This window comes from Falco cherrug, chromosome 1, assembly GCF_023634085.1.
Source record: "Falco cherrug isolate bFalChe1 chromosome 1, bFalChe1.pri, whole genome shotgun sequence".
NCBI lineage: Eukaryota > Metazoa > Chordata > Aves > Falconiformes > Falconidae > Falco > Falco cherrug.
The window spans coordinates 117,254,846-117,273,155 of NC_073697.1; the positions used below are offsets into that span (position 1 = coordinate 117,254,846).

Consider the following 18,310-nt stretch of genomic DNA (forward strand, 5'->3'; position numbering starts at 1 on the left):
TCTCCTATGTGGAGAGCTCTCCTGCCTCCTGGGTGACTTGGAGGTCCTCCGGGGCCTCTTTGGGAGAGCAAATGAAATTTCTCAGAGCAAAGGATTAGAGCTTGTGCTTGCTGGTGAGCAATGCTACATGTGTGGGGTGATGCCGCAAGATCACTGCTTGCTTAGGGGAAGTGCACAGAGGGGATACCACAGGATATTATTTCCCTGCTGCCTAGTGCCTAGGGAAGATCCTGCTCGTCCACCAAGTGACGTTTCAGCAGTTTGCTGAGCTGCAGGTCTCCTGATGGAAGGTGACAGCAAAGCCAAGCTCAAAGGCTGGGGAAGGGGTGGGAGGAAGGGGCAGCAGGTCGAAATGGGAGGAGAGGATCGATCTGGAGCCCGGAGGGCTCTCAACGCTGCTGCAGTGACTCGTGCATGTGTGCAGGAGATACACATGCCGTAAGAGACTTGCAGAATTTCTCCCCAAAGTCTTCTGTTACAAACCTACAGAGTCCCGAGCCATGTGTTGCCTGCCCCGGTGCAAGGGAGGCTCCTTGAACTGCAGGTCCCTCTCGCCCCTCTCCGTGGGGTTGCAGAGGGCCAGCCTGGGGTAACCTGCCCTTGGAAGGTGATGCTGGAGCCTGACCAAGGCCAGGCTGAGAATAAAAGGAGGCTGCCTGAAGAACTGAAGCCCCCTTTTCGATGGGGAGCAACCTTGTATCTGAAGCATGGGATGGTAAGTGCCCCGGTCCTGTCCACCCAGGCCCTATGGGCATTATGGGGTGCACACCACGCAGCTCTGCCCTGCAGGGCTGCTGGATGGGATCAGCCCCAGCTCTCTGCCTGTCGCGTTGTACAGAGGTTTCCCGTGCACATGAGGTGCAGAGCAAGGGTTGGTCCTCATGCTGGTGCTGTCCTGCCCTGCTCCTCCTTCCAGGCAATCTACCCTCTCAGCCTGCCCTCAACGGACCCTGAAAGCTCTCTGAGTCCCTCCTAGCCTGCACTTGGCCTGGCCATCCCCCCGGGAAGGACTGGAACACCCCTGGCTACGGCACCATGGTGTGGGAGAAATTGAGTGGTGATAGCCAAACACCCTCCTCCCCTGCTCCCAGCACTTTCCTCCCCAAGTTTGCTCAGCTGCACAAATATTTCAGTGCAAATCCCCGTTTCAGAGATGCAAACCCAAAGCACAACCAGACTCTAGAGCTTGTTTTTTCATCACTGCATCCTAATGCACCATGCCCCACCGCGGGGGCATCCTCCACCTCCCTGCCCTGTGCCCCAGGTGAGGAGCAACTGGCCGCTTCCCCGCGGGAAAGCACAAACTTTCTGCATTTCCCGGACAAACAGAGCAGGAGGAGATCTGGGAAGAGGCGGTTGGCGCTACTTGTTCACAGAGGGCTGAGAGCAGGTGGCGGGCGGCTGTTTCGTGTCTGTAGCAGCTTAGTAAAATGTGTCAGCATAGCATTCAGCAGCTTTGCAGCTCAGCCCATCCCCTTGATATAACTAAGTCTCTGGCTGAGCAAAGAGTTTTCACAGCTAAACACCTTCTTTGTTTTGCTTAATATTTTTTTTTCTCGCAAAAGTTGCATTTTTAATTTTTTTAAATTTTTTTTTTAACGTCTTCATTTTGGGGGGTTGTTTGATCCAGGCTGGTGCTGCTAACATGAGAGTGGAAACTGTGGGAAGCTGGGGTTCTGGTCACCCCGTGCTTTGTTAATGCACCCCACTCCTGCCAGAGCACTCATGCCTTTGGGGCTGGGCAGGATGAGGTGCTGGCAGCCAAGGCTCAGGGCACTGAGCACCATTCCCAAGAAGACGCTGCACGAGACCGCGTCTTGCTGCGCTTGCAGTTCCGAAATGAGCTTTAAGCCTCTGCGAAAGCCACATGTCGGTAACGGAAATTAAAGGCCCCTTGATTCTGACATGATAGAACGATTAAAGCCACATTTCTTGGCCTGGGTACCTAACTCGAAACACAGATATAAGGCTTAGATCCCCAAGGGGATTCAGATTTCTAATCCCAATTTATGCAGCTAAATTCTTATTGATTTCCCCCAGGTAGGGCCCTAAATACCTTTGCGGGCTGAGATCCAAAGTGGAGGTGTTGTGGCTTAGAAGGGGAGACCCCAGCCTTGCTGGTTTGGCCTCAGCATTCCGGGGGTGAAGGGCGCCTGCCTGCACTCCCTCTGCATGCTCCTGAGGGGCTGCGCTGCTTGCTGGGGCTCTGTGGGTGGGGGCCTGGGTGTCCCCACCTTCTGCTTGCACTGGGTGGGATGTGCAACGAGACCGAGCTCCAAAATGAAGGCGCAGGTCCAAATGTCAAATCTTAAATCCAAGAGTCCATCACTGGAGAGAGCAGGACTGAGAAAATGGAAATGGGGGTCTGCTTGGGGTCCCAGATACCCCCAGAGCTGGCTGGTTCAGACCAGTGGGGCTGTTTTGATTTGCTTTAATGCAAGGAGACCATGGTGATGAACAGCTTTCACCTTCTTTCCTTTTTTCTCTTCCTCCCCAGCATTATTGGTCAAAAATTGCCCATCTGGAGCTGCTCGCAGGCTGCAGCATCCCTGAATGGAGCTGGGGTGTGAGCTGCCCCCTGCGATGGGGCTGTGGGAGTGAGCAGTGGTGACTGTGGGGGAATGCGGCAGCACCCAGGTCCCCCCCAGCTCTGGGTGAATCTGTGCTTGGAAATGCTGGCTGTGGCACAGAACAGCCAAAGCTCTCTGCAGGCAGCTCCAAACCCATGCTCCAGCTCCTGCATTGCTACTGCTTCTGGCTTTCTAACAGCTCCTGAAGTTGCAGGGGGGGCTCAGTGCTGCAAAATCCATGAGTGCCCACCGGGAGGAAGGTGAACGTCTCACTACTGCATTTTTGTGAGCTCTGGTATCACAGTGATGCAGAAGATGGACCCAAGTGAACTCTCCCTTCACTGGGAGTTGGGGAATCCCAGCTCTCAACTGTGGTCCATCCCCAGACCTCACAGCTGAGCCACCAGTGTGCTCAACCAAAGCCCTGAGGTGGGTGCTGTCTGCATCAAGATGTTCCCTGAGCCCATCCAACAACCACAAAACTCTTCCAGGCCCTCCAAAGAACCACTACAGCCTTTAGTCCTGTGGGATGCACAGGGCAATGTGTACAGCAGCCTGCAACTCCACGCGTCTGCAGAGCTTCATGCTGCCCCATGCCCGTGGGACTGAGCGCTCCTGCAAACTGTTCAGACTGTGGAAATAAATTTCCAACCCCTTTACAGGCAGCAGCCTGACATCTTCAGCCTGTGGTTGGAAGCATGGAGGAAAAGCGCATGAGATGGAAGGGGTGTGTGTGGGGAGCCAGCGATGGGGAAGGCAGGGGCAGAAACATCATGTCTCTGCTCTGTGGTTAAACACAGGCTCAGCCAGGTGCTGGATGTGCCCAAACTGGGCACAAAAACATTTTCGTAAGCCTTCTCAAAAGTCCCAAAGGCAGCTGGGAGCCATGCTCCCAGGTGACACGGGGTAAAGTGCAATCCACCGCTGCCCAGCACGAGGACAGGAGATGATGACCTTGTGCTGGGGTTGGCCCGCGGCAGTTATGGCAGGGATGTCCTTGGCTCTTGGACTTCGGGACATTTCCCCAGATGACCATGAAATCCTGTTCTACTCCCCACAGCACTGAAGCTGCCCCTTCCTTCCATCCCAAAGAATTATTTTAACATCTCCTCCGTCAGTCTCAGCGAACGACTGTTAGAGTCATTTCGGAGAGTGCCAGCTCTGCTGGCCAAACACACTTGCTCCGAGCTTCTAGATTTTGGCCTTTGCTGACCACATATCCTGAGGGAGGGATGCTCTGGAGTAGCCCTCTCCCTGCACTGGGAGCATGGATGGGCTTCTCCCTGTGGGATGAGCGGCAGAGCCTACAGTATCTGGCTTGCAGAGCGCGTGTTGAACAAGAGGGATCAATGCTATAATTTAATTTGGGCTGGACTCCAGAGGGAGTCTTTTTCTCAGAACAGGCTTCTTTAATATAAAAGCAAACTTTAGGCAGCGAATCCCTTGCAGGTTATTCACTTTAGCAGTGACACCACTTCTCCTGGGCTCTGCTGCACCCTCCGCAGCCCCCTTCCCCGGTCTGGCTGTTGAACAGAGCAGGGGACTCTGTTATGACTAAATTGGCTCTTCTTCCCCCCACCTGGCAATGACCCAGCTATCATGCATGATACCCTTTGCAAATATAACATGGAAATTAGAGCTTTTCATTTTGGGGCCAGCTGTGGGACAGCCAATGCCTCTGGCTGGGTGGCCTTGGCCATCTCTCCAGCACAGCCGGGAGCTGATACGGGGAAGCACAGAATTTGCCAGCCTCGGACCTGGGATGAGCTGGGACTGGGCTGCTCCAGTCGTGCACGTTGTGTGATCTGCAGAATGGTCCCCAGGTTTGAACACTCTCAGCCTGTGGACGGGGATCCCGAGGGCCTGGGTCTGCTCCCAGAGGGTCTGTACAAAGTCGTGGTGCAAAGCAAGGCCCTGGCATAGGGTTGCATTTAACCATGTGGCCTTGTGACTTTGTTGTCTGTCCTTGGTCACCTCCTAAGCTGGCCCAGTCAGCCTCAAAGCAGTGGTCCCCACAGCGTGTCCTGGAAAAAGGAGCATCAGCTCCTGGGGCAGCCTTGGAGAGGGTCTGTGACCAGCCAGGAGCATCTTCTGGTCTCCAAAACAGGCTCAGGAGCATTTACACCAGCATGACTGTGTGTGGGTCACGGAGGGCAGCTCTGCCCCATAGTGAGTACAGCCATAGCAGCAGCAAGCGGTGCCAGCCCTGGCTGGGCAGCAGAACTGTGATGAGTTATTTTTACTTTTTTGGTTTTCTTTTTTTGGTGCTCTGTAGACCCAAACATTTCCCTGAGACCCTATTGAAACCCCTGGCAATAGGTATGCAAAATCTTTTCTGCAGAACAGCACCAGGACTCCTTGGGAGCACCTGGCTGGAGGATCCTGTCCCTGCCTGCAGCCCTGCCTGCATTCCTGCCTGCAGCCCTGCCTGCCCCACCTTGTACACCACAGCCTGGGCCACTGGCCTGTTGCTGGCTGCAGAAGGTCCTCACAAGGCAGCATGTTTCAGAGACATCCTCAGGCAGCGGCCAGGCTGCTGGGTGCCCGAACTGGGAACCTGTTGCATGGTGCTGGGCGAAAACATGGCTAAACCCACCCATGCACCAGTGCACCAGCCCCCTGCAAAGGGAGAGCCAGGTCCACAGTCCCGCAGGCATCTCCAGCAGAATAATTGCCACTAACCTCTCTCTTGGAACAAGAAGGTGCAAATGAGCCCACAGTGGCCTCCTTTCTTCTGGCTGAGCAAGATTGATTGAAAAACAAATTGGCGCAAATAAAGCATGTAATTAGATTAAAGCCTCTCGCCTGGAGTGGGTGGAAAGCTGCAGCGGGTGCTTCACAGGAGCCCACAGCCCCCTTCCCACCTCCGCAGCATCCAGCATGGCTCAGGGGGGGCAACTGGCACCAGCTGCCCTGGCTGGACCACCAGCACACGGCAGGATGCGGCCGGGGCTGCCCACCACCTCTGGGGAGCTGCCCCTACGGGGACCAATCGATCATTCCTGTGGCCCGATGCAACATCCCAGCACTGGCTCCTGGCATGGTGAGGATGCTGCTGGGGCACACGTTAGCCCGGCCTGTTTGCTTCGGCCCTGGGACCCCTGACTGTTGTATTCCCAGGGGAAGCCACCCCCAGACACCTCCCAAGCCCCACTGTGGGTCGAGGTGAATTTGTTCCCTGCTTCTTTAGCTGCCTGCTGCCAGTTTGGGGATGGGATGGGATGGAATGCGCCTGAGCAGCTCTTGGTGTTTTGGGACAGGGATGACCATAGCAGCATCAGTATAATCTAATGGCCTCATCAGCATCCCGATTTTTCCCAGATATAAAGAGAAGTGAGTAGGCACGCTGTGGTCCCTGGTGACACATGGGGACAGCCCAACTGTGCCAGACACTAACGCACAGGAAAACACCACACGAACATGGGAGCCTTATGGCTCATCCACCCCTGCCTCTGCACACTCCTTGCTCCTCTCCTGGCAGCACGGGAGCTGGCAGCATGTTTCCTACCCCCTCCCCACAGGAGTAAACCCAGCACTGAGCCCCAGGACACACGGGGGATGTGGGGTGCTGACCCTGACAGCACTTCATCCTCACCCAGCGCTTCCCCACCGCAAACGTGTCCCCAGCTGCTGGCCGCTGATGAACTCCAGGGCTGCCGCTCCCAGCACCCCTGGGGACACAGCCCTGCCGAGTTGCAGTCGACATGATTAAATACGTTAATAGGAAACCATCTGTCTTCAGGAGTGTTGGCCACCCTATAAATTCCTGGCCTGACAGCAGCTCCCTGGCCAAGCGGGTGCTGCACAGGACATGGGGGCAGGACGCAAACAGAGCTGGGGCAAATCACTTTCTGCTCCGGGGGAGACACAGCAACAGAGAGCTGGCGTGGGGGACAAGCGCTTTCTTTCACCAAGGGGAACCAGCATCTGGAAATGTCCCAGGATGGGGACAGAATCAGTTCATTTCACGTCAAAATCACCATTATTATTTTTTTTAGATGGGTTTGACAGCGATGCTGGGCTTGCAAGTCCTTGCTCTGAAGCTTGTGGCTTGGCTATAGCACCCAGGGCTTGTGAGCACCTGCGTCCCCTCAGCGTCAGAAGAACAGTCCCCAAGGTGGCAGCATCCCAGAGCTGGGGAAGTGGGGATAGAGGAATTGGAGGGATATGGGGATGAAGGGATGCAGGAATGGAAGGATATGGGGATGAAAGGATGTGGGAATGGAGGAATGTGGGGATGGAGGGAAGCAGGGATGCAGGGATTCAGGAATGGAGGGGTTTGGAGATGGAGGGATACAGGGATAGAGGGATGAAGGGATGTGGGGATGCAAGAAGCCCTGCAACAGGATTATAAAAGCACGATGCAATTGTGTGTGAAGCTTATCTGCATTTCAGCAGAAGTTTTGTGGTGGTTTGCTTTGTGGGTTTTCTTCACAGACTTTCCGAAATATTTTGAAGTGACCAGAAGTTTCCTTCCTCACTGGAAGCCTATCACCCCCTATTGTGCTCATAGCCATTCACTGCAGATCACCATGAGAAACCTCTTTTCAGGAGGGAACTGGATGCTGCGGCCAATCAATCAGTCAATCAATCATGGAGTCAATCCATCACCTTGCTTACAGCCCGAGACAAGTGAGAGAATACCCATGCAGGGCTGACTTAATTACTCATTTGGATGGTACAAAGCTGGAGACCTCCAGCCTGCACCCAGATTTACACCAGGGTGACTGAAATGAGAATTTTGCCTCCTGATTGTACCACAGGCAGCTGTGCAGACCTTTATTCCCAGCCTGTGGAATGCTCCTGGCTTTTTGCAGAGCTTGCGCTCACTGTTAGCGCTTCCTTGGAGCAAAGAGCTGTGATTTTTCTCTCTGCCAGTGCAAAGCCCTTCTGGCCATACCCTATCCCTGGCTCTGGCAGCAGCATCACCAAGGCAGAGCAGGCACGGCTGTGCCCACAGCCTGGCAGCTCCTCCCCAGCCCAGCAGCAGCCGGGGACCCTTCGGGCAGGCGAGTGCTGCCGAGCCCCGCGCCCAGCTCCAGCGCTGCTGATCCCCTCCAGAGGTGTGAGCACTAACATGAGTGTGCACACATAGGCACACCTTTTTTTTCATTGAATATCAGTGCTGGGTGATGACCAAGACATGTTGCTACTTCACATCCGGAGAAAAACTAAGGCTAGCTGGTACTCTGCTTGCAGATCTGCAGAGTTTAGAATTTGTGATTTCCTTTGTTGGTCTGGAGACAAATCTAGTTTGCAATCAGATACCTCCTCAGGCTTTTCCTCCTCAATACATAATGTCAATACAGTGTCTTTCGATAGTCTTTTTCGCATTAAATTTGCAAGGTGCTACATAAATCTATTGTCTGTTTTTCTACTTTTTTCCCCAGTTTGCCTCTGCTAAAGGAGGACTCCCCAGGGATCAGCCTCCCCCAGGAGCCTGGGCTCCCTCTGCTCGGTGGAGAGCATCCCTCCCTCCTGGGCAGGGTGCCTGTGGCAGTGCAGCTCCCTGGGGGGCACCACACTGGCTGGGCCAGCCGCACCGGGCTGGTGGGAGGCTGGGGGAGGTTGGGTGGCTGTGCTGCACCCATAGCCCAGGCTCGTAGCCAGCCAGCCCAGCCTGAGCAGAGACCTGGACCTGCTGGGGTGACTGAGCCTGGAGCTGCCAGTCTGAGATTTCAGAAAGTTGCAACGCTCAGCACACACTGGCAGGGTTGGTTTGGGGCAACATCAAAGACAAAATCCCAGCACAGAGGGACTCAGCCCAGCCATCACCCCATGGGACGCCAAGGCCATGGGAGGCAGGGGGAGATGGAGTTTCAAGGAACATCTCCCCGGCCCCTCTGACACAGCCTCTGAGCCTATGATGGTGAGATGCCATGAGCAAGTGCCACCATCCAAACACAATGACCATGGTGCAACCCTGGTGCAGAGCTGCCCCCTTCCCTCCCTGCTTGCTCAGTGCTCCAGGGAGGAGGGAAGATTTGACCTTCAGCACGGTGTGGGACTTGCTTCCCCCAGCCCTCCCAGAGCCCACCCAAGAGCTCTGTCCACACGCCTGTGCCCAATCACAGAGTGATGAGCCACATCTTCCCTGGCCAAGCCACCAGCACCTTCACATTTACCCTTGTGGGCACAACGCTGGGGAGAGATTTGCCACTGACTTCACCCAGGGATGGAGCTGGTCCAGCAGTTTAGATAAACGTTTGGGAAGGGGCTGGGGAGCCGCGGTTTGGCCCCATGTCCTGTCCCAACCAGAGGTGCTGCGCAATGCCAGCGGCCCATCCCCACACTGTCATTTTCCGAGCAAGCCTCGCACCCCTCGCAGATGTTGTGGAGGCAGCTGGCGGCTCACATGGTGTTGACTCCTAGTTTCCAGCTGCTGCAGCTCATTAAAAGGAGCTACGGTACATTTAATCCTTTCCTAATGTCACTTTTCCCTTGAAGCGGTTGCTGCAGTGATGATCACAGTGTTTATGTGACCGTGAGCAGTGGGGACAGTGGTCCACAGCCTCTGCTTGAGACTGGAGCTGTTGAGGCAAAAAGACCACGTTCCCGTGGCGATGCACGGGTACAAGCTGGCTGGGAGGCTGGAAATAAGGAGGTGGCTCGGGCCGCTCAAGCTGTGATGTTCAGGCACAGCCCCCGTACCTGCAGTGGGAACCAGTGTTTTAACTCATCTAACAGCGCCTGGTGAGGTTTTGCTGGGGTGAATCAAGTGCTGGTGGCAGCAGACCTTTCCTCTTGCACAAAGGGACCCCTTTTCCTCCACGTCCATCTACAGAGAAAGCTGTGCGGTTGTGGCCACACTCTGAAATCTGCATTTTACCCTTCTGGTGTGGGATGGACAAGCCCCACTCTTGCTGCTCACCCCCGTGATTGCGGCAGGGGTGGTGGCACGTACCTGGGAGCAGGGCATTCTCTGAGGGGGGCCTGGAGTCACCTCAATTCATCTAGGCATGGGCAGGCAAAAATGAAAGCTTTTGACCTTCAGACAAAAGCAAACCAACCCTTTTTTAGGGCAGGATTACTCTGACTACCAGCAAATGATGCTGAAACAGGAGTACCAACTCATCAGAGAGGCCAGTTTTCCCCATTCCTGGCTCTTGATGGAGAGTTCTGGCAAAAATTTGGACAATTCAGCCCAAAGCCCAAGGCTGTAAGTAGTGAAAAGCCAGCTGCAGCCTGGGAAGGATGCGCAGCCTCCAGCTCTGCCATGGAAGGGGATGGGAAGGCATCAGGAGGTTCCCAAATCTGGGATGTGGGTACAGGGTGGTGAGGGCTCCAGAGAGCACCGCAGAGGTTGCAGGGGGAGGTCTGCAGGGGGTAAGAGTGCAGGTACACGCGTGGTGCACAGGGAAGGAGTGGCTGGCACGGGGGCAGTGGCTTGTCCCAAATGCTCCTGAGAGTGTGGCACGGTGGGGGGGACCTGGCAGCGCGATGGCACTGGGGGGCCACCTGGCCCTGCGAGGCAGATGGAGAGTTCTCCCTCCAGGGAATGAACGCTTTCAAGTGAATGTTTTCTACTATTTCCTACAAAGTTTCTATTTTCCCAGACTGAAGCCATAACCTTTGAGTGAGTTTTTTCTAAGTGAGACGCAGAAACAGGAACAGTCTTGAAAGGCTCAGACAGCCCATGGGATTTGGGTTTTTTTGTTTGCTTTTTTTGTTTTTCCTTGAGACTATTCCAGATTGTTCCAGAGCAGAGACCTGACTGCCCATCTCCCTCCTACAAGCTGCTTCCGGAAGGTCTTAATCACCCTCACGTACCACGGCACGCATCCACCCCTGTGCTGCGTCACCTCTGCACCCTGGGAAAGCTGCAACCTGCAGCTGAGCTGCTTCAGGTCCCAAGGGAGCCCCAGGGGTCCCTACAAGCAGGTTTTTTCCCTTTTCTGTGCATCCAGCCTCTTCCTCAGCAGCCAGGAGCAAAACGCACAGGCAACACCTTGAGCCCAAATGACTTTGGAAAGTCCAGATCTGGTTTTGAAACTGCAGAGGCTGGTTTCCAGGGGAAAACCATGCAAAGCTGCATCAATCCAATCACCTGTTTTTATTTAAGCCCACTAGCTGAAATCATCCACCTAAGATAATCATTTCCAAGCCAACGTGGATTCGATTCAGATAAGACAATGACTGACTGGCAGGTCTGTAAACCTTTTCCCTCTGCTTTTTTTTTTTTTCTTTTCCATTTTTCCTTTCACTGTGTCCCCTTCTGCATCTCTGAATGGGACCAGAAAAGGATGGGTGGTAGCAAGAGCTTGTCTTGCTTGGCCACAAAAATAAGAAGCACCCCCTCCTCATCATCCGATCTCCCAGCATGGGAGAGCATGAATGCATTTCATCTAAACAATTCGGTTTTGGACCATTTCCCCAAATTGATTCGGACCTCTGAGAGCCAGGCAGGACCCCCCACGCCAAAGTCGACATTGTTCCACCCCTTGTTCCAAGGCCAGCTTTGGCCTGTGCTCTTTTGAAATTTATCCCTCATTGACTCAGAGCAGTGGTGATGCTAACTCGGCTCTTGGCGAGGAAGGCGCTTTCTGTCCTGCATAGCTACGAGCAAAGGAAATAAAGCAGCATCTCTCCCAGAACTGGCTGCACCCAACTTCTCCCACTAATTTCTTTCTCCATCTCTATAACCCTTTTGCTCCCGTACCATGGGAGCTCTGGCTCACAGGCGCGCTGATTTAAGGATTTCTCACGAAGACAAGATGAATTTTGGCAGGATGCTTCAGGGTGGCGGGGTGGGGGCTGAGTAATGCCAAGACCCAGGACTGCCTGATGCTCCCCACTGAAGGGAAGAGATGAAATATGGAGGGTTCAAGCTCCCTGGACAAAATAGTGCTTAAAAAGTCCAATAAAAATCACTGCAAGAAGAATTATGATCAGATGCTGGGCCCATCAGATTGCTCAGCTTGGCTCAGCCTCTGCTGGGCTTTCACAGGGAGGCGGCGCGGGAGGCTCCTGGTGAGATGGATCGGTCCCTGGTCACCCCTCAGGGCAGGGAGATCCAACCCTCCAGGGACACAGGGATCCAAGAGACAAGAGACACTGTATGGCTCTCAGGCTGTCAGGGCACACGACTTGCTCCCAGCCCATGGATGACCCTCTCCCAGCCTTCAGCGAGGGTTTCCTTTGCTGAAGGGAGATCTCTAACCTCGCCGAGATGTTCTCAGTTACTGTCATTATGCAAACCCAGCTGAGCCTGGACAGATCCCTGGATAACCCTTCTCCCCACAACAAGGGGGCAGTTACAGGGCTCGCTGCTCCCCCAGTGGGGCTCTTTGCTGACAGGATCTACCGGGGCTTGGGACTGGAAGCTGCAACCTTGCCAGCAGCACCAGGGCGAGATGGCCCCTTTGCAGGAAGGCTGGAAAGTGTTGCAGACACCTCCCCAGAGCCCCTGTCAAAGGTGGGGGGCACGTTCTGACTGACACACCACTGATCCCCGCAGCCATCCCTATCGGCCCTCACCCAGGGAGATGCATGGGTGGCAGGGAGCACCTAGCTCTCCCCACCGGCTGCACAGGGACCGACTCTTCACCAAAGTGTCCACATTCAGCGCCTAAAATCGGCTGTGCACCCCCTTGTTCTGCTCGAGGGTCCTGTTGCTTCAGGCTCTGTGCTTTTGCTTTGTTCACCTTGGCCCTGCTTGTGGGCTGGGGCCGAGGGGCCACAGGGGCACCGGCCCCAGCCCACCCGGCACAGTGCCTGGCACCGAGCTGGTGGCTGTGACTCGCAGCCTGGGGCTACTGTGGGTCACACTGCCAGAGTACATGAGCTCTGGGCAGGCGCTGAGGAAGGCTGTGGCCAATCGAGGTGGCACATGGAATTTGGGATAGCCAAATGCAGCTGCCCCAGTTGGCATTCACCCAGGACAGTGTGGGGAGTTCACGGGAAGGAGCTGCTTCCCAGCTGTGTTGGGATCTGCGTGGAGCACACAGGTGGGAGATGTGTCGCCCCCAAAGCCGTTCCCACCCCTGGGGGCAGCAGGGCTGGGGCTTCAGCAGCTCTTTACTTTCACGCCAGGACGTTGGCTGATGGATGTGGATAAATGTTGCTTCCTCCAAGCCCTCGCCTGCATTCAGCCCCTCTCCTGGTCACGGTCTGGAAAGATGTGAGAGGACGTGGGGATTGGCAGGGAAAGACTGTGAATAATAGATAATGTCCTCAGAAAGGCTCCCTTGGACTCATGACTAGGAATGTGCCCAGATAAATGAGCTGCTAACAGCAGCAAAAAGACATTGAGAGATCCCTGTGGCCAAGTTCAACCTCAGGGACACCGCTCAAGTGTCACTGCTTGCCACCGGCTCCAGGGCTGGTAGGAGAAGCTGTGTGCAAAACTGGCCTGAGGGATGCTTCCCAATCCTCTGCTCACTCAGAAACGCACCCTGTGCCCTGCAATGTGGTCTCCAGCACAGGAGGGGATGGCACAAGCCAGGTCCTGCCTTAGGAAAGGGCTGGGGCAGCTGCACCGGGTGGGACATGCCCTGGCCCCTGGGAGGAAGGACCCCTAGGAAAAAGGAGACTCCATCAAGGATGAGGTTCTGGCCAGGAGGTCCCCAGCATCAATTCTGGGGCTGCTTCTGCTCCCTGGGTCAGTGATGGTGTGAGGACATCCCAGCACGGAGATTTTATAGCTTTACACACAGGGAGTTCAGGATCCCAAGCTCCTTGCAGAAAGGGCTGTGATAAGACATCTCTGCGTCTCCTTGGCTGCCAAACATCCACGATTTTTGGCAGAACCTGTGAGAAGCCCAGTGGCATCGTGGTGCAAGAGGTCTGTTCTGCCATCCCTGCAGCACGCTGGGAGCAGAGCGGGTTTGGGAGGCTGTGGGGGGACAGACAGATGGATCCTGGTGTGGAGCAAAAAATCCCAGTGTTCCCAGGCCACGAGACAGAACATTTAGTATGCAAATTCCTGCCAAATAGCCCATGAGAAAGCTGATATTTGATCTGTTGAGGTTTTTGTATTTAAGCATTGCTTGGGTTTGTTATTACCTGGCGGAGGGTGAGAGCACTGCCCCGCAGGGCTGTAAGGGCTGAGTAGTGCTTGGCTCCCCGCTCAGCAGGCTCAGTTTGGAAATTGTGATGCCAGGTGCCTAAGACCCCCTCCCCAAAGATCGGTCAGTGAGTCAGGCAGGTGAAGAGGCTCAGTCTAACATGATGGCACTGCGGAGCAGAGCTCACCCCAGCAGGATCCAGGTAAACCCTTCAGAGCCTGCTCTGCTGCTATCCATCTTCTGCCCCAGAGGGGACCAGCTGGGACTCAGCCTCTCCTGCAGCGTGCACTCAGCAGCGCAGCAGGCACATTTTTCTGGAAGTCCCACTGATTCTTAAACTGCCACTTGATAGGCTCTATCTGCCTATAATTCTTCCGTATATCAGCAGCACAGTCCCATACAGATCCTCCGTATTGCAGCTTGCATAAACATGGTGATCCGGGTCCATCGGGGCTGGGCTGCTGTCCCCAGGCTGCAGCTGCTACTGCAGGACATTTTGCTGCAGGATCTGCAGCTGCAGGACCTCCTGCTCCAAGCTAAGATGCTTCCCCTGCTCTTACAGTCACTGGCCTTGAGACACCTCTGAGCACAACTGGCCCCCACAGTCTGCTAACCACAGCCGTGTCCCACCCCAAGGACCTGCAAAGCCAGACATGAGACACACTGCTATAACATCCACAGGTCACACCTGAGATCGCTTAGCACAAGAAGCACACAGATATAGGCAAATAAAGGAAATGCTCGTATGCAGCGGTAAGCTATGTTTAGGAGCTTTGTTCTCTTTTGGAGGTTTTTTGGTTGTCCAGTCCTTCTCCACCAGAAAAACTTGGCAGAACAGTTCTCTTAGCCTCTTGAGAAGGTAACCACTAAACTTTAATAATCAACCAGCGGTGGTCTTGAGTCCTTACCCCTCTTCCATCAACATCTACATTAGGTAACGCCTGTGAGTTTATAGATTTAGCACCTCTGGGAAAATCTTTCTGCATCTTCTCCACACTCCCATGTGCTCCTAGAAACCCCCGTCTCTCAGGATGCTGCACACTTCTTTCAAACACTTGGACATTTTGGTATAAAAGGAATCCCCCTTGTCCCAGCACAAACAATAGAATTTACGTATTAATTTAATGTAATTTCATCCCAGGCAGATGATTGCTCATAAGACATTTACCATCAATATGCTTTAAAAGAAGAGACAACGTACCTGCAGGCTCCTCTGTGCTGCTGGCAGCGGTGGTGGGGGGAGCGGCGGGGATCTCTGTGCAGGGCAGCGAGAAGCAGACAGGAAAGGAGGGGAGATAAAAGAAGGAGGTATTATTCCAGATCCCAAAGAGTCTGGCTCCTGCACACAATGCATTTTCCCTTCCCAACTATGACTACCAGCAAGGGGTGTTTCCTAGCTATGTTTTCTGGCCAGGAGCCTTGCAAGAGCCCCAGAAACCAGCACACCAGGACCATACCCACTGGGGAACAGGGCCTCCCAAGAGGGTGTGGGAAAGGGATTTTTAAACCAAACATTTTAGCTTGTGGCTGAAAATAAAAGATACAGCTAGCCAAATAGCTGGTATGGTGCCATAGCCAGCAATTGCTGTGCTGCCCAGACACGGCCTGCTGCAATTGCTAGGTCCCAGGCTGGACCCCAGGGTGAGGGATGCCCTTGCAGGGGCTCGGTGGGTGCATAACCCCGGCAGGGTGGTACGGCTGCTGTGCGGTGCCCAGCCCCAGCAGACAACGGGAGCGGTGCTGCCTCTCCCCATCCCTGGGTTGTCCCTTGCAGTTGCTGTTTCCACCCTTGTCTGAGGCAGTGTCACCGTTCCTCTCGTGTGGGATAGGGTGCAGGTAAAGTATTGTATCTGTCTGCTGGGGTGCACGTGTTATCTCACACATTTAACGGAAACACAAATGTGTCTGGTGCCAAAGCCATGGCCCCTGGTTTTGATTTGGGGCCGGCTTTGCATAGCTGAAGCCACATAATGTTTGGGATATTCATACCCAAGTCTGACTGTGTTGATGTTAACGAGGACGGACTGCAGATGGAGCGCATTATATGGTCCCAGCCTCGGCAAGATGGTCTCTTTTCCCCCGTGCACGTACACAGCTCTCATCACTGACATCTTTTGTGCATTTAGGGCACAGGGCTGCAGTTTCTGGGCATCCCTGGGAATCCTGGCAGGGGAAGACCCTACCAGTCCATTTTGAAAGTTGAATTTAGGCATGAGCTGGGGGGTCAGCATCTGCCTCCTCCTGCTTTTGCCCTGGGCAACCTGCCTGGCCACAGAGGCAGGGTTTGCTGGGGTCTGTCTGCATTGCAGTGATGGCAGCTTATAGGGGTGCAACCCAATTAGTATTAGATGACTTTTTGATTTATTCACCTGCATGCAACTAAACACAGGCACAAGCCCATGTAAAACATGTGGTGCCTAGTCAGGCAGTACATGAACAACCAGCACAGCCAGCCCAAAGCCAGTGGCTGGATGGGTGCTCATGCCTGCCAAGCATGGGCTGCAATGCAAACAGACCCCGCTGGTGTCTTTTTCATTCCCCATGTGGTGATTTTTGCATGACTATAATTCTTTAGGACAAAGAAAATATAAGCAATGATAAATCAGGGAGTAACTGAGGACTTGCAGACAAGGTGGACAACCCCTTGGTAGCTGCAGTGTACCTGTCCCTCCCAGTGCCAGATGGGAGAGCAGTGTGGGTAGGGATGGAGAGCAAGTGCCCTCCACTGCATGTGTGTGAATTATGTGTCAACTACACCCCCACACACACGTAGGATATGCTGGCTGACATTTTTCAGGGATGAAAATGTGCTGGTTTCAGTTTTTCTAGGATGAGAGAATTGTGAGTTGCTCATATCCTCGCTGTAATTGCTTTAGCATCCTATGTGCAGATCAAACTCCCAGCAACCGCACGGTGGCTTGGTAGCCAGGCCAGAGCATTGCTTGAAACACATTTTGAACAAAAATTTTGGCCCCTTGGAAAGGGTGTTTTGCAGTGACACAGAAGTAAGGGGCTCTCATGGGTGCCAGGACGGTGGCTGGGCGGCAGGGCAGCCCTGCCAGGCTCACACCAGTGGGCAGCCATCGGCTGGTTCGGCAGCTGGAGTGAGCACAGCCCGGCTCTAAACGCCTGGTTGGATCGTGTTGAAATTCTGTGTCTGTCTTTATTTAGTGCAATGAATCCCAAGGGAGGTGATGCAAGGAACAATTTACTCTCTGATTTACCATGACCCTGGGGAATGATTAATGATAAACCTTTGCGCATACTTGCTGCAAAGCATACTGGAGCCATGACTTGGGGAAACAAGCATCTGGTTTGAGCTCTTGCCGTCCCATTGCAACACGGGGAAGAATGAATCTCAAGTGACCAAAACCACCATGGAATGTATGTTTTCTTCAGCAGGAGAAGGTGGAGAAAGGGTATCTACCTCGCAATTTGACAGGGGCCACCCTGTGAGACAGATGCTGCGAGGGGACAGTGCAGGAGCAAGCTGTGGGTTCCTAAAGGAGACTTGATTCTTTCAACCTTCACTTTTCTTTGCCTGTTGGACTTTTTTCTCCTTTCAGTAGCAGGGAGTCAGGCTTGAGGGGCGCAGCCCCTCCTGCCCAGCCCAGCCCAGGCACTGTAATTTTGATGCTTCCCTTTGTTAGGGCAGGTGGAGACGTCTTGCACAAGGTGCCTGAGCTACTGACTGATCCAACAGCAGCAAAACCAACAGGCAGCAGAGAGGAGCCCTGGGCTGAAGCCCACCTTGCCCTGGGCTGAAGCCCACCTTGCTGGGGCAGCGAGCGCTCGGCAGGGACCACCTGGGGATGTGGGCGTTTGCAGAGCAAATGCTGCAACTGAGAGACTTGGGGAGCTGTACCTGGTGCTTGATGCTGTTGCTTTAAGAGCAGAGAATGAGAGCAGCCTTGGAAAGGTAAACTATAAAGCAAACCCAAGGAAGCAAACGGTAAAACAGCCCATGTTTCTGGGTGGGTTGTGTGAGTATAAGATTCCCTTTAGCAATCCAGGGGCTATCAGTTGCATTACTGTGATGGCAGCTCTATCCACCAGCAGCTCCTCTTATTTGAGCTATGTGCCAGTGTGGCACAGCCTGATTTTAGAGAGAAAACCCTGTTTGTAGCCATCTGCCTTAGCATCCAGACCTGATGTGGTACCCCAAAACAAACATGCTCTCAGGGCATCTTTGCTCTGTGAAGCAAAATCAAATTACTGGCAAACTGGGCTGCAGAAGAACTCACACAACCCACCCAACAAGGCAGATGAGCTACTTGGAAGCTGAGTGTGAATTTTGGACTATATGCCCTACTGTGGGCAGTGCGGCTGGCAGGGGTACCCCAGCAGCTCTGTCCTCCGAGCACTGCCCGTTGGCACATATGTGGTGGGGTTAGTAGCTGCCCAGCTGGGCTCCAGTGGATTTACAAAGGTTAATATCTCTAATCTACAGACATCAAAAGAGCGATCCACCTACTTATGCAGGGGGCAATGGGAGACCGGCTTTGCTGGTAGCCTTTGGCGCATCGATTGCACGTGATGCCGGTGACACCATCTTTACAGGGACATTGGCCCGTGGTTTGGTTACAGGTTTGGCCGGCGGCGCCCACGGGATGGCAATCACACTCTGTGGGGGGAACACACAACAAGAGGGTCAGGGGGAGAGGAGAGCAGGCACAGGCGGCCTTGCGACATCAGCGGGGAGCAGGATGAGTGCCGTGGGGTGCCAGCAGCTCT

General features: G+C 54.2%; 1 protein-coding gene across 2 annotated transcripts in view; it reads right to left on the reverse strand.

The window, feature by feature from the left end:
* Window positions 1–18,310, reverse strand: part of NTN1 (netrin 1) — a 103,083-nt gene that overhangs the window by 13,545 nt on the left and 71,228 nt on the right. The window contains exons 3-4 of one of the 2 annotated variants that reach the window (XM_027813330.2): window positions 18,051–18,200; window positions 14,778–14,831 (exon numbers count right to left, since the gene is read on the reverse strand). In XM_027813330.2, the coding sequence (XP_027669131.2) occupies window positions 14,778–14,831; window positions 18,051–18,200 (204 nt within the window). The remainder of the gene's footprint in view (window positions 1–14,777; window positions 14,832–18,050; window positions 18,201–18,310) is intronic. The other variant, XM_055700628.1, reaches the window with a different exon arrangement.